Here is a 27452-nt window from a genome sequence, read left to right on the forward strand (position 1 = left end):
GCGCTGCATCATTGGAAGAGGGCAAATGTTCGGTTACGTAGCTGTCACTGGTCTTTTGTAGGTCCTGTAACATAGTAGAATGATTATCTACATCAAAGGTTGTGGCAGCCGCCACAATGTCTAGGCCATCAAGGTCTGGCGCAAACATTTTCATGCCAAAAAGCATTTCTTATGGGGTCTGCCCACCCAGAGATCTTCTAGGGAGATTATTTAGTGCATGTTGAACCCCATACAAGTGGGTCAGCCAGTTCCTGCCAGTACCGAAGATTCTAGCTGTCAAAGATTGCTTTAAATTACAGTTCATTCTCTTCACTATGGAATTGCTCTCAGGCCTACATGGAGACGAAAACTGTACCCCAATTACACCCCCATTGACATCATTGTGTCCCTGTACGCCTTAGAGGCAAACGCTGGACCTTGGTCAGAATGGAAGGTGCCACGGGCAAACATCCTGACAAAGACATGCAAATCTCTAGCGTGTTTCGAGCATCAGCACTGCGTTCTGGCCAAACCCAAAGGAATCTAGTGCACGAATCAACTGCAACCAAGATATATTCATATGCAGTATCTGAAGAAAACGGACCGCAGTGATCAAGAAACACACAGCCGAATCGCTGATTGGATGTACACAGCTGTGTTTGTGGTGGGCATGAGACATTAGATGGCTTAATTTGTTGACAAATGTCACATGAAAGTACATAATTTCGGATCTGCTTATATAAACCACGCCACCAGTAACATTGCTGTAAAACTGAAACCGTCGCAGACACTCCAGCATGTGCAGAAGCCATGCCTTTGCGTGCAGCAATGATCAAACCAGGTCTGCAGTCCATGTTGGGAATCAGCCGGTCCCCAACAGTTGGAATTTTAGCATAAGGAACTTGTTCGGGAGATAAATGATAAGAATACTTTGAAGGGAAGCCCTGCGGAGTAGCGGTTCCATCCTTCGTAGCAGCAATAGCCACCAAAATGTCATTATTAATCTTAGTCATGGACCTTGTAACTGCTGCTATGGACCATGTGGCAACTGCAGATTTGGCTGCTTCATCAGCCACAGAATTACCAACAGCATGCATTCCCACACGCTGATGGCAAAGAGTATGCATAACCTGTGTGAGTGGGATACGTTTTTTTGGGTCAAAAATTCTTTTTTTTGAGCATCAAACAGAGCATAACAAAAAGGGTTATGACATCAAAGCTACCCAAGGGCGCGCAGGCTCCGGGGTTGCAAAACAGTCAGCTATGGTGGGTTGAGCTTCACTTAGCCCAAGGCCCTACCACACTCCCCTCTCACAATGAGTGATGCTAATTTAGAGAAAACATAACTCAGAAGAGGTTCGGCAATCTAGAATCGGACCTCTAAACTCCCTCTAGCCCATCCCTCCAAACCATCCCGGTGGTGAGTAGACTGTATTGAGAAAGTAAAAGAGAAAATAAATCATGAGGCAGTTCTGTCCTGGCATATTGACTAGTGGGGAGCTCAAGGCCTTCTCAGGGCATACCTTAGGGGTTGTGTTGTTTCAAAGTGACCAAAGGGAAACCTATATTTGAAAGAGGTGCATAGCCCGCACAGTCGGAGGGAAAACATCAGAAGGCAGACACTGAGACAGGAAGGCTTTAAGTTCCACCACTCAAACCCAAAGCATTTTATGCTTTATTGCGCTGCCTTTAGAGTCTCTATAGTCATTTTGTGACCAAAAGAAAAGGTTGTCATTAAAAGACTGGACACAGTAATAAGAATCGCATACAATAAGAGTATTCACATCAGGATCAGCAAACTCAAGAGCAAGAACAAGCACACAGCTCCACCAATTTTGCTGTACACTCCCCAAGTGCCTGCGTATGCACTATGGAAGACTTAAATTCTCCTTTAACAATTGTACCAGCCACAATAGCGCAAGCCACTAAATAAGCGTGTTTAGAACCAAAGGCTGGTTGAGCCGATCCATCAGAATAGATGATACATTTGTATTCATCTAAAGGAAGCAAGGACAGAGAAGGAGGATGCACATGTTCATACTGTAAGAACCCTTGTGTCTGCAGAGCAGGATAAAAAATAAACGTGACATCAGCCAATGTCAAAGATGTAGCCCATCAAATCCAACGGGCATGTAAAGCCTTAGAGTTTGGTACACTTGCCTTAGTCACTGCTTCTAAAGCAGGGAGAGGCATGGCCATAAGAATGTGTTTACTTTGTCTGCCTCTAGACAGGGACGCAGTGCCTCCCACACTATGGTAAACTCCGTTGCGCTGTCGAGCAGAGTCACCGCCCAAGTCCAGTCTAGAAGACTTTTTCTCACTCCGAGGCATAAGATTCTCTTGTTTGACCTTAACGTCAAACTGTCAAGGTTGATCTCGTCCCTGTTGTGTGGGCTGACCTCTGCCACGATCCTGGCATTCTCCTCAACTGACTTGAGAGCCTGATGTGTCCTGTAAAGAATGAGGAGAGCGCTGATCAGGGACTTGAAATCTTTCAGGAGTCTTAATTTTTGCGCGGTCGCGCAAGTCATAAGTACGCTCAGAAGACTCTGGTGTCGGTAAACCAGCACTCGAACCCTGCTTCTGTTGTTACTGCCCCTGTTTCTTATTTCTCTAGTTCCTTTTCGGAAAGAACGGGTGCCCATCTTTCAGTTTTGGCCTTTTGTTGACTGTGTGTTTGAGTCTGAGTTTGAGTTTGTGGTTGAGTAAAAGGATTGATTCCCAGACTATTGCGCCCTATGGATTTATAAGCTTTAGCAATAATCTTTGGCAATTCCCGTTGCTTGTCTGCGTCTGACGCAGCCTCCAACTGTTGCACCACTTGTAAGCATACAGCATCTCCCTTAACATTAGCAAGGATCATATCGCAAACAATTTCGAACAATCCCACCAGTCTCATTCCCAATTCCAGGGCCACTTCGCTTGAACACACTTGATCACGGATGGGAGAACGGTCATTGAGGGGGTGCTGAAACACATTGGAGGACGATAAATCTGGAGCGCTTCTTGCGCGACTGCTGAGTGACACGCCGTCCCCCACCCCTATACACAATATAGCCTTACCACTCGATTCCACGGTAAACACACAGCAAGACATAAACTTAGCCTTCCGTGAATATTATGAAGCACTATATGGGGCCCCCGGAGAGTCCGTGGAGGAACCCATTGAAGCTTTTCTGCGGGACCTACACTACCCCCAAATTTCACAGGCAAACCAAAAAAAGCTGACTGGCCCTATAACCAAACAAGAAATGGAAGGAGCTATCCAAGAACTACCCCGTAACAAGGCTCCAGGTCTGGATGGCCTCCCGGCAGAATTCCAAGACGCCTTCTTGGATACATTGGTTCCCCACTTGGAACGTTTGTACCAGACGGCGATGGAGGCTGGTGCCCTCCCCATCACCACCATGCAGGCATTGGTAACCTCACTCCCCAAACTGGGCATGGACATGCCAGGTTACCGACTGCTGTCGCTTTTACCAACAGAATACAAGATTCTGAATAAAATACTGTCTCGTCGACTGCTTCCTCTCCTACCACACCTTATTCACGTGGACCAGAATTGTTTCGTTCCAGCCCATAGTACTTCCCTGAACATAAGACGCCTCTATCATATCATGGAGGCCACACCTAATAACTCCAAGGATGCGGGGTGTATTGCCCTCGATCTGTGCCAAGACTTTGATACTCTTAATTGGGAATACATGCTTCAGGCCATGGGAAGATTCGGCATTCCACTAAATTATATGAAATGCGTTAGGCTACTTTACACCACCCCCACGGCATGGGCCCATTCTGGCGACTACATCTTGCGGCCTTAGTGAGCAGAGGCACACAACATGGCTGCCCCCTGTTGCTTCTTCATTTTTGGGCTGGCACTAGAGCCCCTGGCAATTCGACTCCGGAAGGAAGCAAGAGAAATTGAGATCTGAGTGGGCAACACAACACATATAATGTCGACAGATGCAGATGACCTTGCTCTCTATACCCATAATCTAGCTGGAGACCTGAAACCCTTACCTCTCCTTTTCGAACAATTCAAACGCATCTCAGGCCTCACTATCAATGAGACGAAATCTCAGGCGTTCTTTTTCCAGCCAGAAGGACACCCGGAGGCCATTAGCTTTGGGCAGCTAACTCTTACAGTAGTGCCAAACACCTTCAAATATCTAGGTATTCAAATATATTGGTCCCCACAAGACCTGTTAGAGGGCAACCTGATTAGGCCAATCACTGCGCTTCGATCCCAGATTTCCTTTTGGGTTTCATTGCCCCTTGCAGTAATGGGCAGAATAGCCATCTCCAAAATTGTTACGCTTCTGCGCCTCTTATATTTTTTCACAAACTTACCAGCATTGATCCCTACCTCCCTTTTTAAAATATTGGACGGACCTTATTTACGGACCTTATTTGGGGAAGGGGACGCAGAAGTTTGGGACTGGCCAAATTACAGTTGGGGACGGACAGAAGAGGCTTGAGGGTGCCGTATTTTAGAGCCTATTGCTATGCCAGCCAACTACAATGGCTATCGTACTGGCAGGTGGGACGCAACCTACACGGCACCTGTTCTACAGCACTTTTCACACTTTATTATTGCTGCAGAGTAAAATCCCCTCTGAGACCCACCTTTTGCTGCACACAGCACTCACCTACTGGAAGTGGGTGCTTCAATTCACGAACCAAAGACTCCCCTATGCCCCTAAATGAAATCCCGTATTGCCCTGTTAGAAAAACTTTCTCATCGTCCTGCTAACATCTGTAAGTGAAAAGAAGGGGCCATAATTCCTGTAGAAGCAAACTACCCAGGGGCTCAAAGCGACCTATTGGAAAATGTTGCATACATGATTTAAATTGAAACAACGAAAATGGGAGAGATATGACCCCATGAATTAACCAAACAGCTGAGTCTGTCTCCGCCACAGAGAATGGAAAGGGCTCCAACTGTTCAATGTGTAACAGCGTGTTTGCAGCATCTTTAATGGACATAAACCTTTGTTTATCAGTCAAATTAAAAGGCGAAAACAAAGCAAAATAATTTAAATAATCCCACAGGACTTTTCCCATTTTGAGAGTCTGTAATGTCCATGCAAACTGCATTACTGATCTAATTGATTTTGACCATGATACAACACAGATACATCATTCTGAACAATATCAATAACAGAGGAAACAATATTATCCAAGGTGTAAATGCATGAGGACAATGTACTGATGCTATTGTCGACCAAAGCAAGAACTTTTTCTTACTTCGCCTGATCTATTTGACGCAGACGTAAAGCTGCTTCCACCTGCGAACATTTCCAAATTCATTGTTAGCTGAAATCTCTTATTTCTAGGGGCTCTAGGACCTAGGATAAAATTAGCCAAATTGATGTTGCTTGACAAGAGTAATAAGTGTTGTTTTACTGACGACAAAGTGGAATGTTCCAACCATTGTTAGCACAATTTAATCACGGAGTATGTGGTGACTGTATTTGAATTTGGAAAAGGACAATCCGGTCTAGTCTGTGTGAAGCCAGGTATTATGTTATAAAAATGCAGTTGGCATGTATTTGAACTTGTTGGCCAGACCAACCAACTGTATTGGTCACTTTCAAAAATAGTAAAAGTGTCATTGCGAAACAAATCTTGTAAGACATCGATCGTATAATTAGTTTGTGCGCACAAATTGTCATATTCCGCAAAGGATGAGATATTCAAATTTTTAGCAGTCGCCAAGCCAAAACAAGTGGTCTGGTGTACTGTATCATTTAAAAATTAAATTTAAGGCGGAATCAGGCAGGCACGATGCAGAGCTTCAGTGCCCTGAACCTGCCAAGCTGTAGAGCCCCACATTGATTTTAAATCAATTATATCTTTCAAGTGATCATAACCTTGTTTGGCCAATTCAGTTCTAAAGGAAGAGGAATAGAACAATTTAGTAAGGGTAAGAATTATTTTGGGCTGCGATGATGAATGCAATTTAAAAAAATAGGATTCTGGATTAGACGTGTTGTAATCGGTAAACTAAGCAAACTTACCCCAAAGTGTTTTAGAACTCCCTTGGATGGGAGTAGGACAATGCTATCATTGAGTGTAATTAAAGACAGGTCGTAATGTGCTTGTTTTGTGTTTGTAGGTAGTGGTGCCCATAATGTTGATAACAGAATAAATCAGCATAATTGGCAGAATTTAAATAAAAAAATCTTCAGCATTAAAAGCAGCATAATATTTCAAATCAGAAAACAATGAATGTACAGCTTATACATCCTAATCATCAGAATGTTTGCCCTGTGTTACCACATCTCCTAAGGAGACGCAAAATATGTATGGTATCTTAAGGACCTCCGTCGGGCCGTGGACTTGAAATGCTACTTTATCCCATACGATGCCATCTGCAACTGGGAAAGACGAAATGTTAACAAGAGCTTGATCACATTTCATGATATGGGATGATGTATGAGGTGCCAGAACTCCATCAACGAAGTTCACAGCAGAGCGTTCTGGCAAATAATGACCATTGATCAGTAAGAAAAACACTGTCTCAAATGCAATGGACATGAAGAGAAAAATCAGGATAAGTACCAACCAGATGTAGGTCCAGGGTGGGACCAGGTAAGTCTTCTTGAACCAAGAGATAAAAATACAAAATGTTGTAGGTGGAAGCGTTGAAGTGAAAGACGAGGAGGATAGTTCAGAAGAGAAGCTGGCATGATCTCCAAAGTAACCGCTTGCAGTTCTGTTAATTAGAGGTGGTAGTGCCGGATCAACGTGATGTTGTCGAGGACTGATCGGCACCTCACTATTAGACTCATCTGTAGGGTAAGTGTACTCAACGTCTGCATTGGAAGATGGAGGCAGGACAGGTGAAAGGTCAGTAGTAGTGTTCATCACTCCCTCACCCACACGGGCAATAGTGGAAGTGGATGAAGTCATCGGATTCAATGAAATTGCATTGCATGAAACTGAAGGCGTGACACTATTCAGAATCAGCCAGACGGTGCAACTTGACATTGTCCACTGAGATGTATCTGTTGTCTTTGCGACCAAGTAAAGGTGGTAAGATGACTTGCGAAAACCCTTCAATCCAAGTACTGGAACCGGAACTCCAGCTTTTCTCGTACCAGACCTCCAATCTTAGAAAGCCAGCCGACTACCGGAATAAGCAGCGCTGCATCATTGGAAGAAGGCAAATGTTCAGTTACGTAGCTGTCACTGGTCTTTTGTAGGTCCTGTAACATAGTAGAATGATTATCTACATCAAAGGTTGTGGCAGCCGCCACAATGTCTAGACCATCAAGGTCTGGCGCAAACATTTTCATGCCAAAAAGCATTTCTTATGGGGTCTGCCCACCCAGAGATCTTCTAGGGAGAATATTTAGTGCATGTTGAACCCCATACAAGTGGGTCAGCCAGTTCCTGCCAGTACCGAAGATTCTAGCTGTCAAAGATTGCTTTAAGTTACAGTTCATTCTCTTCACTATGGAATTGCTCTCAGGCCTACATGGAGACGAAAACTGTACCCCCATTACACCCCCATTGACATCATTGTGTCCCTGTACGCCTTAGAGGCAAACGCTGGACCTTGGTCAGAATGGAAGGTGCCACAGGCAAACATCCTGACAAAGACATGCAAATCTCTAGCGTGTTTCGAGGATCAGCACTGCGTTATGGCCAAACCCAAAGGAATCTAGTGCACGAATCAACTGCAACCAAGATATATTCATATGCAGTATCTGAAGAAAACGGACCGCAGTGATCAAGAAACACACAGCCGAATGGCTGATTGGATGTACACAGCTGTGTTTGTGGTGGGCATGAGACATTAGATGGCTTAATTTGTTGACAAATGTCACATGAAAGTACATAATTTCGGATCTGCTTATATAAACCACGCCACCAGTAACATTGCTGTAAAACTGAAACCGTCGCAGACACTCCAGCATGTGCAGAAGCCATGCCTTTGTGTGCAGCAATGATCAAACCAGGTCTGCAGTCCATGTTGGGAATCAGCCGGTCCCCAACAGTTGGAATTTTAGCATAAGGAACTTGTTCGGGAGATAAATGATAAGAATACTTTGAAGGGAAGCCCTGCGGAGGAGCGGTTCCATCCTTCGTAGCAGCAATAGCCACCAAAATGTCATTATCAATCTTAGTCATGGACCTTGTAACTGCTGCTACGGACCATGTGGCAACTGCAGATATGGCTGCTTCATCAGCCACAGAATTACCAACAGCATGCATTCCCACACGCTGATGGCAAAGAGTATGCATAACCTGTGTGAGTGGGATACGTTTTTTTTTGTCAAAAATTCTTTTTTTTGAGCATCAAACAGAGCATAACAAAAAGGGTTATGACATCAAAGCTACCCAAGGGCGCGCAGGCTCCGGGGTTGCAAAACAGTCAGCTATGGTGGGTTCAGCTTCACTTAGCCCAAGGCCCTACCACACTCCCCTCTCACAATGAGTGATGCTAATTTAGAGAAAACATAACTCAGAAGAGGTTCGGCAATCTAGAATCGGACCTCTAAACTCCCTCCAGCCCACCCCTCCAAACCATCCCGGTGGTGAGTAGACTGTATTGAGAAAGAAAAAGAGAAAATAAATCATGAGGCAGTTCTGTCCTGGCATATTGACTAGTGGGGAGCTCAAGGCCTTCTCAGGGCATACCTTAGGGGTTGTGTTGTTTCAAAGTGACCAAAGGGAAACCTATATTTGAAAGAGGTGCATAGCCCGCACAGTCGGAGGGAAAACATCAGAAGGCAGACACTGAGACAGGAAGGCTTTAAGTTCCACCACTCAAACCCAAAGCATTTTATGCTTTATTGCGCTGCCTTTAGAGTCTCTATAGTCATTTTGTGACCAAAAGAAAAGGTTGTCATTAAAAGACTGGACACAGTAATAAGAATCGCATACAATAAGAGTATTCACATCAGGATCAGCAAACTCAAGAGCAAGAACAAGCACACAGCTCCACCAATTTTGCTGTACACTCCCCAAGTGCCTGCGTATGCACTATGGAAGACTTAAATTCTCCTTTAACAATTGTACCATGCACAATAGCGCAAGCCACTGAATAAGCGTGTTTAGAACCAAAGGCTGGTTGAGCCGATCCATCAGAATAGATGATACATTTGTATTCATCTAAAGGAAGCAAGGACAGAGAAGGAGGATGCACAAGTTCATACTGTAAGAACCCTTGTGTCTGCAGAGCAGGATCAAAAATAAACGTGACATCAGCCAATGTCAAAGATGTAGCCCATCAAATCCAACGGGCATGTAAAGCCTTAGAGTTTGGTACACTTGCCTTAGTCACTGCTTCTAAAGCAGGGCGAGGCATGGCCATAAGAATGTGTTTACTTTGTGCCAGAGAGCGTTCTTTCAGAATCGCCATCTATACCGCTGCCAAAACTTTTTCAGTATTGGAAAATCGTATTTCAGCAGATGTGTATAAATGTGATTTGTAAGCAATTGGTACTGTGTCTCCCTCATTGAACATCAATTAAGTGAAACCATTCATCCCCTGTAGTATACGTATCACCAGGTTCGTGGCATTGTCAATCGTCAATAAGTAGTTAGTAGCAAGCAAATCTGATTGCAAAGACTGAAGAATTGAGGTATGTTCCGAAAGCTAGCTGGCCGTAGAAAATGTAGGGTGTGTCAACGCATATAGCGGTTTGATACGCGGGGCATAATCGGGAGTGTATGTCCTCCCGAAATTCTAAAATCCCAGGAGTGACTGAAGCTTTTTTGGGGTAGAAGGCGGTTGCAATTGTGCACATTTTTCCAGAAAGTGGGGGGCTAACCCCCTACCTTTATTGTTGAGCTCGTAGCCCAAAAAGAGCACCGGAAAATGTGCAATGTGTCATTTTGCAAAATTGAATTTATATCCATAGTCGGCAAACGATAAAATAATGCGGTCGACAGGGTCAAGATGTGGCATCAGTTCATCGTCCATTAGATAAATATCATCAACGTTAGAGAACGCATCTGGGTTTATTCATTGTAACAATGACACAACACGTGCAGCAAAAGCTCCAGGGCTATTCTTATACCCTAAAGGTAAATGTGTAAATTTTTTCTGATTTCAGACAGCGTTGAAGACTGTCCAGTCACTCCTCTCAGGAGCCAGGTTGTGACTATAGAAACCATTGGATATATCCAGTGTAGTTTTATATTTTTTTACAGATTAGTGTGTTCACTATCGCAGAGCTGTGTGTGTTTTGTATCGCAATTGTACAACAATGACTATTCAAATTTTGATAATCTAAGACATCTGCGATATGATCCGTCAGGTTTTGATACCGGAAAAAGAGGATTATTCATCAGTGATACGTAGGATTCAATCACTCTTTGATAATCCAACTGACTCAGAATGTCACAAACGGGAGCCTTAGCTTCTTGTTTGATTGGATATTTCGGCTGTGTGACTGTAACAGGATCTCATGTGCTGGGGAATCTTTATCCCAGCCCACCTGATTACGGTACACCGCTGGGGCAAGTGCCAAAGCCCACATGGCTGCAAAAGCCTTTGCATATTCCTCAGGGACATAACGCGAAAAACTTGGAAGTATCATGTCTTCCCCTTTGGGAGCGGTTAGCACAAATGGAGGTGGCCAATCTGCATCTGCTAACAAAATGTCATATGAAGAAGTGAGATTTCCCAGAAAACCGCTGTGATTGTACGCTGTATATCACCTTCAATTTGGTAGACTATTTCATAGAGTCTATCCGGGGGGCAACTCTTGCCTCTGCCGTCTCTACTGTAATGAACGTATCAGTTACTCTTGCCTCTAGACAGGGACGCAGTGCCTCCCACACTATGGTAACCTCCGTTGCGCTGTCGAGCAGAGTCACCGCCCAAGTCCAGTCTAGAAGACTTTTTCTCACTCCGAGGCATAAGATTCTCTTGTTTGACCTTAACGTCAAACTGTCAAGGTTGATCTCGTCCCTGTTGTGTGGGCTGACCTCTGCCATGATCCTGGCATTCTCCTCAACTGACTTGAGAGCCTGATGTGTCCTGTAAAGAATGAGGAGAGCGCTGATCAGGGACTTGAAATCTTTCAGGAGTCTTAATTTTTGCGCGGTCGCGCAAGTCATAAGTACGCTCAGAAGACTCTGGTGTCGGTAAACCAGCACTCGAACCCTGCTTCTGTTGTTACTGCCCCTGTTTCTTATTTCTCTAGTTCCTTTTCGGAAAGAACGGGTGCCCATCTTTCAGTTTTGGCCTTTTGTTGACTGTGTGTTTGAGTCTGAGTTTGAGTTTGTGGTTGAGTAAAAGGATTGATTCCCAGACTATTGCGCCCAATGGATTTATAAGCTTTAGCAATAATCTTTGGCAATTCCCGTTGCTTGTCTGCGTCTGACGCAGCCTCCAAGTGTTGCACCACTTGTAAGCATACAGCATCACCCTTAACATTAGCAAGGATCATATCGCAAACAATTTCGAACAATCCCACCAGTCTCATTCCCAACTCCAGGGCCACTTCGCTTGAACACGCTTGATCACGGATGGGAGAACGGTCATTGAGGGGGTGCCGAAACACATTGGAGGACGATAAATCTGGAGCGCTTCTTGCGCGACTGCTGAGTGACACGCCGTCCCCCACCCCTATACACAATATAGCCTTACCACTCGATTCCACGGTAAACACACAGCAAGACATAAACTAAGCCTTCCGTGAATATTATGAAGCACTATATGGGGCCCCCGGAGAGTCCGTGGAGGAACCCATTGAAGCTTTTCTGCGGGACCTACACTACCCCCAAATTTCACAGGCAAACCAAAAAAAGCTGACTGGCCCTATAACCAAACAAGAAATGAAAGAAGCTATCCAAGAACTACCCCGTAACAAGGCTCCAGGTCTGGATGGCCTCCCGGCAGAATTCTAAGACGCCTTCTCGGATACATTGGTTCCCCACTTGGAACGTTTGTACCAGACGGCGATGGAGGCTGGTGCCCTCCCCATCACCACCATGCAGGCATTGGTAACCTCACTCCCCAAACTGGGCATGGACATGCCAGGTTACCGACTGCTGTCGCTTTTACCAACAGAATACAAGATTCTGAATAAAATACTGTCTCGTCGACTGCTTCCTCTCCTACCACACCTTATTCACGCGGACCAGAATTGTTTCGTTCCAGCCCATAGTACTTCCCTGAACATAAGACGCCTCTATCATATCATGGAGGCCACACCTAATAACTCCAAGGATGCGGGGTGTATTGCCCTCGATCTGTGCCAAGACTTTGATACTCTTAATTGGGAATACATGCTTCAGGCCATGGGAAGATTCGGCATTCCACTAAATTATATGAAATGCGTTAGGCTACTTTACACCACCCCCACGGCATGGGCCCATTCTGGCGACTACATCTTGCGGCCTTAGTGAGCAGAGGCACACAACAGGGCTGCCCCCTGTCGCTTCTTCATTTTTGGGCTGGCACTAGAGCCCCTGGCAATTCGACTCCGGAAGGAAGCAAGAGAAATTGAGATCTGAGTGGGCAACACAACACATATAATGTCGACATATGCAGATGACCTTGCTCTCTATACCCATAATCTAGCTGGAGACCTGAAACCCTTACCTCTCCTTTTCGAACAATTCGAACGCATCTCAGGCCTTACTATCAATGAGACGAAATCTCAGGCATTCTTTTTCCAGCCAGAAGGACACCCGGAGGCCATTAGCTTTGGGCAGCTAACTCTTACAGTAGTGCCAAACACCTTCAAATATCTAGGTATTCAAATATATCGTTCCCCACAAGACCTGTTAGAGGGCAACCTGATTAGGCCAATCACTGCGCTTCAATCCCAGATTTCCTTTTGGGTTTCATTGCCCCTTGCAGTAATGGGCAGAATAGCCATCTCCAAAATTGTTACGCTTCTGCGCCTCTTATATTTTTTCACAAACTTACCAGTTTTGATCCCTACCTCCCTTTTTAAAACATTGGACGGACCTTATTTACGGACCTTATTTGGGGAAGGGGACGCAGAAGTTTGGGACTGGCCAAATTACAGTTGGGGACGGACAGAAGAGGCTTGAGGGTACCGGATTTTAGAGCCTATTGCTATGCCAGCCAACTACAATGGCTATCGTACTGGCAGGTGGGACGCAACCTACACGGCACCTGTTCTACAGCACTTTTCACACTTTATTATTGCTGCAGAGTAAAATCCCCTCTGAGACCCCCCTTTTGCTGCACACAGCACTCACCTACTGGAAGTGGGTGCTCCAATTCACGAACCAAAGACTCCCCTATGCCCCTAAATGAAATCCCGTATTTGTAAAGCGCACAGTTACCCGAGGGTGTCAAGGCGCTGGGAGCCGTGGGGAAGATTAAGCAAGCTATTGCCCAGAGTCACTTGGTGCTGGACTAACCTGCCACAGGCGCCGGGAATCGAGCCGTGAACCCCGTGGTCCGGAGTCGGGCGCCCTTGCCACTGCGCCGCACCTCTTCCCAACTCCCCTAACTCTCCCCTGTTGGAAATCTTTACACCCACTGGGTTGGTCACTTGGTGTAGAATACTCAGTGGGCATGGGAGGGGGTCTCCGAGGTGGGAACACTATTTGCAGATGGTATGTTGATGGACCACGAGAACTTCTCCCGGGAACAAGGGGTCCCACACTCTCTCTTTCTGTTACACGCAGCACTGGTCAGATATGTGAAGAAGCACTGAGCACCAACTGGCGTGGATCCTCTGACACATGAGATGGCAAATGCAGTGTACCTTATGGGTAATGGACGTCACCTAATTTGATGGATGTACAAGGGCACCCAGGCACATGCAGGGACCCTCCCCTCACCACATTTAGGGAGAAATGGGTAGGGGCTTATTGGGCAAAGACTGGGCCTCTCTTTTGGAATACCCTCAAAGAGTATACCATAATTCCAAATTCAAGCTAATACAATACATGATCCTACATAGGGCCTACCTTACTCCACACCGTCTCAAATGCATGTACCTCACTGCCCAGGTTTGCTGCCCAAGATGCCAGGCAGAAGATGCGGACATAATGCACATGTTGTAGACGAGTCCACGCCTAGGTGGGTTCTGGTTTGAGATTGCACATATGATAGGAAACATTACAGGTATCGCTAACTGGAACACAGCGGAGCGGTGTTTATTGGGCCTCTCCTGCCACCCCAAGACACAGAAAGTACAGCTCAGATTTGCTGATCTGGCCCTACTAATAGCGAAGCGCTCAATTACTATGAGGTGGAAGTCTGCCCTCCCACCAACAAATACATTCATGGCACAGGGAGGCGGTCCGATGGGGCAGAGCAGAAAGTGCAGCCATCAGGAGTGAAGAATATAGGGCCTAGGGAAAATACTGATCTCCATGGAATGGGACCTGATGCTCGAGGCACTTAAAGCAATCGAACCCTCTATCCCACAGCGCATATAGTACATTCGTCGCCTTCCTCTAGAAAGCAGCTGTGATCGCTCCATCACCACCCCCCACTAATCGCAAGACCTGGGCGATAAGGAATGCGCCCTGCTGACCGAGAACCCTGGCAAGGGACAGATCGAGGGCGAGTCAAGCCTCTGGCCTGCTATAACTTAATTGGGGTGAGCCAGAAAGCAGGGTTTGTATTGGGTGGTTTTTGACTTTAATGTAGCAGATAGACATTGACAGACATCCAACTGTTGTAGATACATAACAGCTTGAGGATGCCAACATACTATGGTCTCGCGCAGGCAGTCGCCTGGGCCCTGAATGTATCTTATATGAAAAACGATTTCGATTCTAATTCATTCTCAGCGGAACTGTCCATGTATTGGTTATATCCAAGCCCACGAGTGACGTGGCACTTTGTAAAATCAATAAAGTATGTTTTAAAAAAATCCAGGGGTACCTAATGAGCTTAGGGGGTGCTCATGGTATGGAGGGGTAGTTTGTTCCTAAAGTCTTCTCTTGTGCTCTCTTTGGCAGATCTACGTCCGCAGCACAGATTACGACCGGACGCTGATGAGTGCCCAAGCCAACCTGGCAGGACTGTACCCACCAAACAGAAGCGAACTCTGGAACCCGCATATATGGTGGCAACCCATCCCCGTCCATACAGTGCCAGTGTCCCAGGACCGGGTGAGTGCAGCATGCCATGTCTCTGTGCCCACCCTGGGCCAGGGTCTCAGGACCGGCTGAGTGAGTGCAGCATGCCATGTCTCCCTGCCCACACTGTGCTAGTGTCCCAGGAGCGGATGAGTGCAGCATGCCATGTCTCTGTGCCCACCCTGGGCCAGGGTCCCAGGACCGGGTGAGTGAGTGCAGCATGCCATGTCTCCCTGCCCACACTGTGCCAGTGTCGCAGGACCAGGTGAGTGAGTGCAGCATGCCATGTCTGTGTGCCCACACTGTGCCAGTGTCGCAGGACCAGGTGAGTGAGTGCAGCATGCCATGTCTGTGTGCCCACACTGTGCCAGTGTCACAGGACCGGGTGAGTGAGTGCAGCATGCCATGTCTGTGTGCCCACACTGGGCTAGTGTCCCAGGACCGGGTGAGTGAGTGCAGCATGCCATGTCTCCGTGCCCACCCTGTGCCAGTGTCGCAGGACCGGGTGAGTGAGTGCAGCATGCCATGTCTGTGTGCCCACACTGTGCCAGTGTCGCAGGACCAGGTGAGTGAGTGCAGCATGCCATGTCTGTGTGCCCACACTGTGCCAGTGTCACAGGACCGGGTGAGTGAGTGCAGCATGCCATGTCTGTGTGCCCACACTGGGCTAGTGTCCCAGGACCGGGTGAGTGAGTGCAGCATGCCATGTCTCCGTGCCCACCCTGTGCCAGTGTCGCAGGACCGGGTGAGTGAGTGCAGCATGCCATATCTCCCTGCCCACACTGTGCCAGTGTCACAGGACCGGGTGAGTGAGTGCAGCATGCCATGTCTCCGTGCCCACCCTGTGCCAGTGTCGCAGGACCGGGTGAGTGAGTGCAGCATACCATGTCTCTGTGCCCACCCTGGGCTAGTGTGCCAGGACCGGGTGAGTTAGTGCAGCATGCCATGTCTCCCTGCCCACACTGTGCCAGTGTCGCAGGACCAGGTGAGTGAGTGCAGCATGCCATGTCTCCGTGCCCACCCTGTGCCAGTGTCGCAGGACCGGGTGAGTGAGTGCAGCATGCCATGTCTCTGTGCCCACCCTGGGCTAGTGTGCCAGGACCGGGTGAGTTAGTGCAGCATGCCATGTCTCCCTGCCCACACTGTGCCAGTGTCGCAGGACCAGGTGAGTGAGTGCAGCATGCCATGTCCCCGTGCCCACACTGTGCCAGTGTCACAGGACCGGGTGAGTGAGTGCAGCATGCCATGTCTCTGTGCCCACCCTGGGCCAGGGTCCCAGGACCGGGTGAGTGAGTGCAGCATGCCATGTCTCCCTGCCCACACTGTGCCAGTGTCGCAGGACCATGTGAGTGAGTGCATCATGCCATGTCTGTGTGCCCACACTGTGCCAGTGTCACAGGACCGGGTGAGTGAGTGCAGCATGCCATGTCTCCGTGCCCACCCTGTGCCAGTGTCGCAGGACCGGGTGAGTGAGTGCAGCATGCCATGTCTCTGTGCCCACCCTGGGCTAGTGTGCCAGGACCGGGTGAGTTAGTGCAGCATGCCATGTCTCCCTGCCCACACTGTGCCAGTGTCGCAGGACCAGGTGAGTGAGTGCAGCATGCCATGTCTCTGTGCCCACCCTGGGCTAGTGTGCCAGGACCGGGTGAGTGAGTGCAGCATGCCATGTCTCCCTGCCCACACTGTGCCAGTGTCACAGGACCGGGTGAGTGAGTGCAGCATGCCATGTCTCCGTGCCCACCCTGTGCCAGTGTCGCAGGACCGGGTGAGTGAGTGCAGCATGCCATATCTCCCTGCCCACACTGTGCTAGTGTGCCAGGACCGGGTGAGTGAGTGCAGCATGCCATGTCTCCGTGCCCACCCTGTGCCAGTGTCGCAGGACCGGGTGAGTTAGTGCAGCATGCCATGTCTCCGTGCCCACCCTGGGCTAGTGTGCCAGGACCGGGTGAGTGAGTGCAGCATGCCATGTCTCCATGCCCACACTGTGCTAGGGTCCCAGGACAGAGTGAGTGAGTGCAGCATGCCATGTCTCCGTGCCCACACTGTGCCAGTGTTCCAGGACCGGGTGAGTGTGTGCAGCATGCCATGTATCCATGCCCACAGAGTGCCAGTGGCCCAGGACCGGGTGAGTGAGTGCAGCATGCCATGTCTCCGTGCCCACACTGTGCCAGTGTCGCAGGACCAGGTGAGTGAGTGCAGCATGCCATGTCTGTGTGCCCACACTGGGCTAGTGTCCCAGGACCGGGTGAGTGAGTGCAGCATGATATATCTCCCTGCCCACACTGTGCTAGTTTCCCAGGACCGGGTGAGTTAGTGCAGCATGCCATGTCTCCGTGCCCACACTGTGCTAGGGTCCCAGGACAGAGTGAGTGAGTGCAGCATGCCATGTCTCCATGCCCACACTGTGCTAGGGTCCCAGGACAGAGTGAGTGAGTGCAGCATGCCATGTCTCCGTGCCCACACTGTGCCAGTGTCCCAGGCCCGGGTGAGTGTGTGCAGCAGTCTCTGTGCCCACCCTGGGCCAGGGTCCCAGGACCGGGTGAGTGAGTGCAGCATGCCATGTCTCCGTGCCCACACTGTGCCAGTGTCACAGGACCGGGTGAGTGAGTGCAGCATGCCATGTCTCCGTGCCCACACTGTGCCAGTGTCACAGGACCGGGTGAGTGAGTGCAGCATGCCATATCTCCCTGCCCACACTGTGCTAGGGTCCCAGGACAGAGTGAGTGAGTGCAGCATGCCATGTCTCCGTGCCCACCCTGGGCTAGTGTCCCAGGACCGGGTGAGTTAGTGCAGCATGCCATGTCTCCATGCCCACACTGTGCTAGGGTCCCAGGACAGAGTGAGTGAGTGCAGCATGCCATGTCTCCGTGCCCACACTGTGCCAGTGTCCCAGGACCGGGTGAGTGTGTGCAGCAGTCTCTGTGCCCACCCTGGGCCAGGGTCCCAGGACCGAGTGAGTGAGTGCAGCATGCCATGTCTCTGTGCCCACCCTGGGCTAGTGTGCCAGGACCGGGTGAGTGAGTGCAGCATGCCATGTCTCCCTGCCCACACTGTGCCGGTGTCACAGGACCGGGTGAGTGAGTGCAGCATGCCATGTCTCCGTGCCCACCCTGTGCCAGTGTCGCAGGACCGGGTGAGTGAGTGCAGCATGCCATATCTCCCTGCCCACACTGTGCTAGTGTGCCAGGACCGGGTGAGTGAGTGCAGCATGCCATGTCTCCGTGCCCACCCTGTGCCAGTGTCGCAGGACCGGGTGAGTTAGTGCAGCATGCCATGTCTCCGTGCCCACCCTGGGCTAGTGTGCCAGGACCGGGTGAGTGAGTGCAGCATGCCATGTCTCCATGCCCACACTGTGCTAGGGTCCTAGGACAGAGTGAGTGAGTGCAGCATGCCATGTCTCCGTGCCCACACTGTGCCAGTGTTCCAGGACCGGGTGAGTGTGTGCAGCATGCCATGTATCCATGCCCACAGAGTGCCAGTGGCCCAGGACCGGGTGAGTGAGTGCAGCATGCCATGTCTCCGTGCCCACACTGTGCCAGTGTCGCAGGACCAGGTGAGTGAGTGCAGCATGCCATGTCTGTGTGCCCACACTGGGCTAGTGTCCCAGGACCGGGTGAGTGAGTGCAGCATGCCATATCTCCCTGCCCACACTGTGCTAGTTTCCCAGGACCGGGTGAGTTAGTGCAGCATGCCATGTCTCCGTGCCCACACTGTGCTAGGGTCCCAGGACAGAGTGAGTGAGTGCAGCATGCCATGTCTCCATGCCCACACTGTGCTAGGGTCCCAGGACAGAGTGAGTGAGTGCAGCATGCCATGTCTCCGTGCCCACACTGTGCTAGGGTCCCAGGACAGAGTGAGTGAGTGCAGCATGCCATGTCTCCCTGCCCACACTGTGCTAGGGTCCCAGGACAGAGTGAGTGAGTGCAGCATGCCATGTCTCCATGCCCACACTGTGCTAGGGTCCCAGGACAGAGTGAGTGAGTGCAGCATGCCATGTCTCCGTGCCCACACTGTGCCAGTGTCCCAGGACCGGGTGAGTGTGTGCAGCAGTCTCTGTGCCCACCCTGGGCCAGGGTCCCAGGACCGGGTGAGTGAGTGCAGCATGCCATGTCTCCGTGCCCACACTGTGCCAGTGTCACAGGACCGGGTGAGTGAGTGCAGCATGCCATGTCTCCGTGCCCACACTGTGCCAGTGTCACAGGACCGGGTGAGTGAGTGCAGCATGCCATATCTCCCTGCCCACACTGTGCTAGGGTCCCAGGACAGAGTGAGTGAGTGCAGCATGCCATGTCTCCATGCCCACCCTGGGCTAGTGTCCCAGGACCGGGTGAGTTAGTGCAGCATGCCATGTCTCCATGCCCACACTGTGCTAGGGTCCCAGGACAGAGTGAGTGAGTGCAGCATGCCATGTCTCCGTGCCCACACTGTGCCAGTGTCCCAGGACCGGGTGAGTGTGTGCAGCAGTCTCTGTGCCCACCCTGGGCCAGGGTCCCAGGACCGAGTGAGTGAGTGCAGCATGCCATGTCTCCTTGCCCACACTGTGCCAGTGTTCCAGGACCGGGTGAGTGAGTGCAGCATGCCATATCTCCCTGCCCACACTGTGCTAGTTTCCCAGGACCGGGTGAGTTAGTGCAGCATGCCATGTCTCCGTGCCCACACTGTGCTAGGGTCCCAGGACAGAGTGAGTGAGTGCAGCATGCCATGTCTCCATGCCCACACTGTGCTAGGGTCCCAGGACAGAGTGAGTGAGTGCAGCATGCCATGTCTCCGTGCCCACACTGTGCTAGGGTCCCAGGACAGAGTGAGTGAGTGCAGCATGCCATGTCTCCCTGCCCACCCTGGGCTAGTGTGCCAGGACCGGGTGAGTGAGTGCAGCATGCCATGTCTCCATGCCCACACTGTGCTAGGGTCCCAGGACAGAGTGAGTGAGTGCAGCATGCCATGTCTCCGTGCCCACACTGTGCCAGTGTCCCAGGACCGGGTGAGTGTGTGCAGCATGCCATGTCTCCGTGCCCACACTGTGCCAGTGTCACAGGACCGGGTGAGTTAGTGCAGCATGCCATGTCTCCCTGCCCACCCTGGGCTAGTGTCCCAGGACCGGGTGAGTTAGTGCAGCATGCCATGTCTCCATGCCCACACTGTGCTAGGGTCCCAGGACAGAGTGAGTGAGTGCAGCATGCCATGTCTCCGTGCCCACACTGTGCCAGTGTCCCAGGACCGGGTGAGTGTGTGCAGCAGTCTCTGTGCCCACCCTGGGCCAGGGTCCCAGGACCGAGTGAGTGAGTGCAGCATGCCATGTCTCCGTGCCCACACTGTGCCAGTGTTCCAGGACCGGGTGAGTGAGTGCAGCATGCCATATCTCCCTGCCCACACTGTGCTAGTTTCCCAGGACCGGGTGAGTTAGTGCAGCATGCCATGTCTCCGTGCCCACACTGTGCTAGGGTCCCAGGACAGAGTGAGTGAGTGCAGCATGCCATGTCTCCGTGCCCACCCTGGGCTAGTGTCCCAGGACCGGGTGAGTTAGTGCAGCATGCCATGTCTCCATGCCCACACTGTGCTAGGGTCCCAGGACAGAGTGAGTGAGTGCAGCATGCCATGTCTCCGTGCCCACACTGTGCCAGTGTCCCAGGACCGGGTGAGTGTGTGCAGCAGTCTCTGTGCCCACCCTGGGCCAGGGTCCCAGGACCGAGTGAGTGAGTGCAGCATGCCATGTCTCCGTGCCCACACTGTGCCAGTGTTCCAGGACCGGGTGAGTGAGTGCAGCATGCCATATCTCCCTGCCCACACTGTGCTAGTTTCCCAGGACCGGGTGAGTTAGTGCAGCATGCCATGTCTCCGTGCCCACACTGTGCTAGGGTCCCAGGACAGAGTGAGTGAGTGCAGCATGCCATGTCTCCATGCCCACACTGTGCTAGGGTCCCAGGACAGAGTGAGTGAGTGCAGCATGCCATGTCTCCGTGCCCACACTGTGCTAGGGTCCCAGGACAGAGTGAGTGAGTGCAGCATGCCATGTCTCCCTGCCCACCCTGGGCTAGTGTGCCAGGACCGGGTGAGTGAGTGCAGCATGCCATGTCTCCATGCCCACACTGTGCTAGGGTCCCAGGACAGAGTGAGTGAGTGCAGCATGCCATGTCTCCGTGCCCACACTGTGCCAGTGTCCCAGGACCGGGTGAGTGTGTGCAGCATGCCATGTCTCCGTGCCCACACTGTGCCAGTGTCACAGGACCGGGTGAGTTAGTGCAGCATGCCATGTCTCCCTGCCCACCCTGGGCTAGTGTCCCAGGACCGGGTGAGTTAGTGCAGCATGCCATGTCTCCATGCCCACACTGTGCTAGGGTCCCAGGACAGAGTGAGTGAGTGCAGCATGCCATGTCTCCGTGCCCACACTGTGCCAGTGTCCCAGGACCGGGTGAGTGTGTGCAGCAGTCTCTGTGCCCACCCTGGGCCAGGGTCCCAGGACCGGGTGAGTGAGTGCAGCATGCCATGTCTCCGTGCCCACACTGTGCCAGTGTCACAGGACCGGGTGAGTGAGTGCAGCATGCCATGTCTCCGTGCCCACACTGTGCCAGTGTCACAGGACCGGGTGAGTGAGTGCAGCATGCCATATCTCCCTGCCCACACTGTGCTAGGGTCCCAGGACAGAGTGAGTGAGTGCAGCATGCCATGTCTCCGTGCCCACCCTGGGCTAGTGTCCCAGGACCGGGTGAGTTAGTGGAGCATGCCATGTCTCCATGCCCACACTGTGCTAGGGTCCCAGGACAGAGTGAGTGAGTGCAGCATGCCATGTCTCCGTGCCCACACTGTGCCAGTGTCCCAGGACCGGGTGAGTGTGTGCAGCAGTCTCTGTGCCCACCCTGGGCCAGGGTCCCAGGACCGAGTGAGTGAGTGCAGCATGCCATGTATCCATGCCCACAGAGTGCCAGTGGCCCAGGACCGGGTGAGTGAGTGCAGCATGCCATGTCTCCGTGCCCACACTGTACCAGTGTCCCAGGACGGGTAAGTGCAGCATGCCATGTCTCAGTGCCCACCCTGTCCCAGGGTCCCAGGACCGTATGAGTGCAGCATGCCATGTCTCCCTGCCCATACTGTGCCAGTGTCCCAGGATTGGGTGAGAGGCAGCCAGACAGCCTTCTGTACCCACATTGTACCCCTAGACCAGGTAAGTGTTCCCTAATTTCTCATTGTGCCCGCGTGATGCAGTTCATTCAGGACCAGGTGTGCACACTCTGCAATCCTGCTGAGCACGCTGTGCTGACTCAGGACACTGCAAGTGTGGTGTCCATCTCTGTGTGCTCACACGCTGCAGCTCACAAGCAGGCAAAGAGCGAACAGGCAGACAGTAAGGAGGCCGAGAATGACCAACCATGGAGCACGTAGACACACAGTGCACTAGCAGCAAGCTACTAGGCAGTCAACAGACAAACTACTAGTAGACATGGTGAAGAGACAGAGGAAGAGCAGGCAGAGAGTGAGCAGACAGAGACACACAGGATGGGACCAGGCTGGCACAAGGAGCAGGCAAAAGGCAGAAGACACGCAGAGAAGGCATAGAGCGAGCAGCCATAGCAGCCAGTGGAGGCAGAGATGAGTGAGATGCAGAGAGAAGAGCATCTTTCCACAGGATGAAACCCACTGACTCTCTTTGTCTCTTTGGCCTCCAGCTGCTGAAGTTCCCGATGAAGGACTGCCCTCGATACCACGAGCTGATGGAGGAGACCGTCCAGCTGCCCCAGTACCGAGACAAGATGGCGGGCTGGAAGGTAAGGGCCTTGGGGCACCGTGAAAGAGGGTAGAGAGGAAGGGACAGTGGCAAAGCACACCGGAAGAGGGCAGTGAGGAAGGGAGAGTAGCAAAGCACACCGAAAGAGGGCAGCGAGGAAGGGCCAGTAACAAAGCACACCGAAAGAGGGCAGTGAGGAAGGGACAGTAGCAAAGCACACCGAAAGAGGGCAGTCAGGAAAGGAGAGTAGCAACGCACACCGAAAGAGGGCAGTGAGGAAGGGACAGTAGCAAAGCACAGTGAAAGAGGGTAATAAGGAAAGGAGAGCAGCAAAGCACACCGAAAGAGGGTAGTGAGGAAGGGAGAGTAGCAAAGCACACTGGAAGAGGGGAGTGAAGAAGGGGCAGTAACACAGCACACTGAAAGAGGGCAGTGAGGAAGGGACAGTAACAAAGTACACCGAAAGAGGGCAGTTAGGAAGGGACAGTAACACAACACAGAGAAAGAGTGTAGTGAGAAAGGGACATTTACAAAGCATACTGAAAGAGGGTAGTGTGGAAGGGACAGTAACAAAGCACACTGAAAGAGGGTAGTGAGGAAGGGACAGTAACAAAGCACACTGAAAGAGGGTAGTGAGGAAGGGACAGAAAGAAAGCACACTGAAAGAGGGTAGTGAGGAAGGGACAGTAACAAAGCACACCGAAAGAGGGTAGTGAGGAAGGGACAGTAACATAGGATACTGAAAGAGGGTATTGTGGAAGGGACAGTAACAAAGCACACTGAAAGAGGGTAGTGAGGAAGGGACAGTAACAAAGCACACTGAAAGAGGGTAGTGAGGAAGGGACAGTAACAAAGCACACTGAAAGAGGGTTGTGAGGAAGGGACAGTAACAAAGCACACTGAAAGAGGGCAGTGAGGAAGGGACAGTAACAAAGCACACTGAAAGAGGGTAGTGAGGAAGGGACAGTAACAAAGCACACCGAAAGAGGGAAGTGAGGAAGGGACAGTAACAAAGGATACTGAAAGAGGGTATTGTGGAAGGGACAGTAACACAGCACACCTAAAGAGGGCAGTGAGGAAGGGACAGTTACAAAGGATATTGAAAAAGGATCTAGATGCCCAATAGTGAATACATGGTCTCCCCTGGTAATTCAGATGAATTGCCTTGTCCTTAAACATTCATTAAGAGTGTGTAACGGAAGATCAGTCTCTGAAACATCACATGGTTTCACGTTCCATAGTAAGGACCGAGGGTTTTTATTAGACTATATTCTTATCAATACTAATTTTTGGAATAGGATGGCTGATTTCAGAATCCTTCCTCGTGCAGATAGTGACCATGATGCACTAGTAGTAGATCTCCAAATATTAAACCCCGAGAGAGCTCATGCTGATGATCCTCCTAACGATTCTAAGTTAATTGTTTCGAACTGCAGGAGGAGAGTTCGCTGGATTAATTTTAATCAATCACAGGAAAACATGAGCAACCTCTATGATGCTCTATTACCCGTATTTATAGAAGCCTCTACCCTATTTAATCATAATAGGGACCTTATGGATAATGAGGCGATTGGGTCAAACTTTGACAAATTAAAAGAAATCTTATGAAATTTATTTTTTCCCAATAAACCTAACAGACCTGGTAGACCAGTGCCCCACCCGTGGTATAACGCATCCTGCCGCAATGCTAAAAGTGCATTAGTGGCTTCTATTAAAGCAAAGGATCGCCCTCAAAATAAACTTTTGAGAAGGGCCTATAAAGCAGTTGTTGGAGCGAAACATAGGTGGGAAATTGAAAATTTGGACTTATTAAAAACAGCACTAGGGGATAGAGATATGAGAACATTCTGGGGAGTTGTAAATTCTGGTTCGACCATACCCAAAAGAGCGCTAGAACCAAATCTGGATGAAGAAGTCTGGAGGGACTATTTTGAATCTCTTTACAAGGAGGAAGGGAGGCCTTAGGTTCTTGCAATAGTTGGATGCCCTCCACTAGTGGGGTCTTGGGCCATGGTCAGCAGACTCGATAATTCTCGCCTCGGTGCCTACTCCAACCATGGGTCCCACTCAGCAACTCTGGACAACAGCTTGCTTAATTTCTACTAACGGCCCCATCAACGCCGGGGATGCTTGTCTTCACCGTGGAGATGCCCAGGATGGACCATCTCACAGGGAAAGCCAGGATGGGTTCCCCAGCGGTATACAGCGCCGGGACGCCCCTTTGCTGGGGCAGCTGTGCGCTTTACAAGTATACGACATTTAACATTTTAGTGGTCCATCCCCTAGTTACAAGGGATATAGATTATTATCCTGATGGCAGCTCGGGAAATAAAGGGAGCAGTGGCAAAAATAGCCCCAGGCAAAGCCCCAGGCTTGTCAAGATTCCTGGGGATCCTGGGGATCTCTTCATGAGTGAGCCATCCATCTGGGCTCCGTACCTCTGGGTCCTCTTTAACGCAATAATGATGGGTATGAAGAGCCCCACTAGTTGGGTCGGTGCGGAGATAATTCCGATTTTTAAAAAGGTCTCCCCTCTATTACCGAGTAATTATAGACCAATTAGTTTAATTGACATCCCTCAAAAAATCTTTGCACGAGTCTTGCTCCTCAGGCTTCAATCCTGGATGGATGATAAGAGTGTACTTTCCCCCCTCCAGGCAGGGATTAGGGAAAATTGTCGACCCTGGACCAAGTACTAAGATTACAACTGCTGTACTGGAAGACGGTCTGCCTGGAGGGGGGTAGCCTCTATTTAATATTCGTAGACCTGAGGTCTGCCTTTGACTTGGTGCCAAGGGAAAAATTGTGGTCAGTTTTACTTGAGTTGGGGGCCACTGTGTATTTAATTCAACTTATTAGGCGCTTACATGAAAATAACTATGCGCAAATAAGATATGGAAGGGATGGAAAATTGACAGCACCCATACCTATTAAACGTGGCGTACGCCAGGGCTGTGTTCGTGCGGCAACTTTGTTTAGCCTCTATATTAATGGTCTGATAGACGCTCTGTCACTAGAAAGAGATTTAGATGCCCCAAAATTAGCTTCACAAAGAATCTCAGCAATGATGTTTGCCGATGACACCCTTTTGGTATCTAAATCACCTATGGGGATTCAAAGGGTTCTGGATAGATTTCAGTTATTCTGTGTGGAAAGAGGTCTTGAGATAAATTTACAGAAAACGAAATTTATGGTGTTTAACAAATCAAAGAGCACCTGTCCAAATCCTTCACTTAACGGTAAACCCCTTGAAAGAGTGTCATCTATTATATACTTAGGCATCACCATTACTGAGACCATGGACTGGGGGGCCCACATTGTGAAGACAACACTAAAATTGGCCCAGTCGACAGGGGGCATCAGGAAGGCTTTTAACAAGTCAGACAAGAGCGCTGTCAGCCCGGCGCTAGAAATCTACAGGGCTCAGGCCTGAGGGGGCGCAATATATGGCATATGGGGTCATTGCAACTCCGAGCCATTATCACAGGTTGAGAACCACTATATTAGGAACTTATTTAGGCTGCCGCCCAGCACTCCTTTAATTCCACTTCGCTTAGATGGAGGACTAATGGCATTAGCAGAAGTGTTGAGTCTTAGACCACTACTGTACTGGCGTCGTCTGTGGTCGACTCATGAACTTCTCCCATACAAAGAAGAATTGTCTGAAGTTCTGAAGATGAGGGGTGCTGTTAGATTGCCCTGGTGTGCCCACATTAAGCATTTATTGACAGATATGGGCCTGGGGGAGTGCTGGGCTGAACCAGAGCTAGCTTGTCCACTAATCTCCAGGAAACAAATGAAGGCTCATTATGAAAGCCACAGAATAGCTTTATTGCACTCCAGCTCCAAAACAGGCAAACTAACTAAAGCCTTTCTGGAAATAAAGGATAGTGCTACCTTCGAGAAGGTCTTAGATCTTATTAAACCTGTGACCGCAAGAAAACTTTATTTACAATTTAGATTTGGGGTCCTGCCTCTCCGGTGTATTACATCAAAGTGGAGAGCTCAGAATGCGGCCCGGTGCCCTGCCTGTGACTATCCAGAGGAATCAGAGTTGCATGTTTTTTTTAGTTGCCCAGGCTATAATAAAGTGAGGAAAAGATGCCTGGTGCAGATTTGCAGGAATCTGGGCAGTAGGCGCTGTATTGAGGTATTTAGGATACTGAAGTACGATCTTAACATCCCAGTTGTCTACTCAGTCGCAGCATTCCTGTTTTCTATGTGGTGCACCAGAAGGGTATTTTTAAAAGCATCTAACGAACCATTGGATAAGTTACAGTAAATGATAAGATTATTACTCTTATCTGGTATAACCTCCCTCTGTATTATAGTACACAATTCTCTACTGAAGGGTTTTTTATCAAAGTTTTTTACTTAAGCTATTTATTTATTTAAAGCACTATGCACTTTCAACAAACTTGTATGTATATGTGCTATGATCACATCGTACGCCTTCTACCCTCCCTTTTAAAAATGGAATTAATGTATTTACTAAATGACGTCTCTAGTGTTTTCAACCTTCTTGAAAGGTCAAGTTTAAATTTTTTTTGATGTATATGTAAAAATTAATATTTTTATATGCTGCACTTTTTAGGTCATATTGACTGAAATAAAGTTTCTTTGAATGAATGATACTGAAAAAGGGTAGTGAGGAAGGGACAGTAACAAAATACACCGGAAGAGGGGAGTGAGGATGGGGCAGTTTCAAAGCACT

General features: G+C 49.8%; 1 protein-coding gene across 1 annotated transcript in view; it reads left to right on the forward strand.

Moving 5' to 3' along the window:
• The window catches only part of LOC147701487 (testicular acid phosphatase homolog), a 196600-nt gene that overhangs the window by 67414 nt on the left and 101734 nt on the right, over positions 1-27452 (forward strand). The window contains exons 4-5 of the mRNA XM_086928661.1: positions 14899-15051; positions 22680-22778. Of these exons, the coding sequence (XP_086784787.1) occupies positions 14899-15051; positions 22680-22778 (252 nt within the window). The remainder of the gene's footprint in view (positions 1-14898; positions 15052-22679; positions 22779-27452) is intronic.

The sequence above is a fragment of the Lissotriton vulgaris genome, chromosome 7 (assembly GCF_964263255.1).
Source record: "Lissotriton vulgaris chromosome 7, aLisVul1.2, whole genome shotgun sequence".
In the NCBI taxonomy this organism is placed as follows: domain Eukaryota; kingdom Metazoa; phylum Chordata; class Amphibia; order Caudata; family Salamandridae; genus Lissotriton; species Lissotriton vulgaris.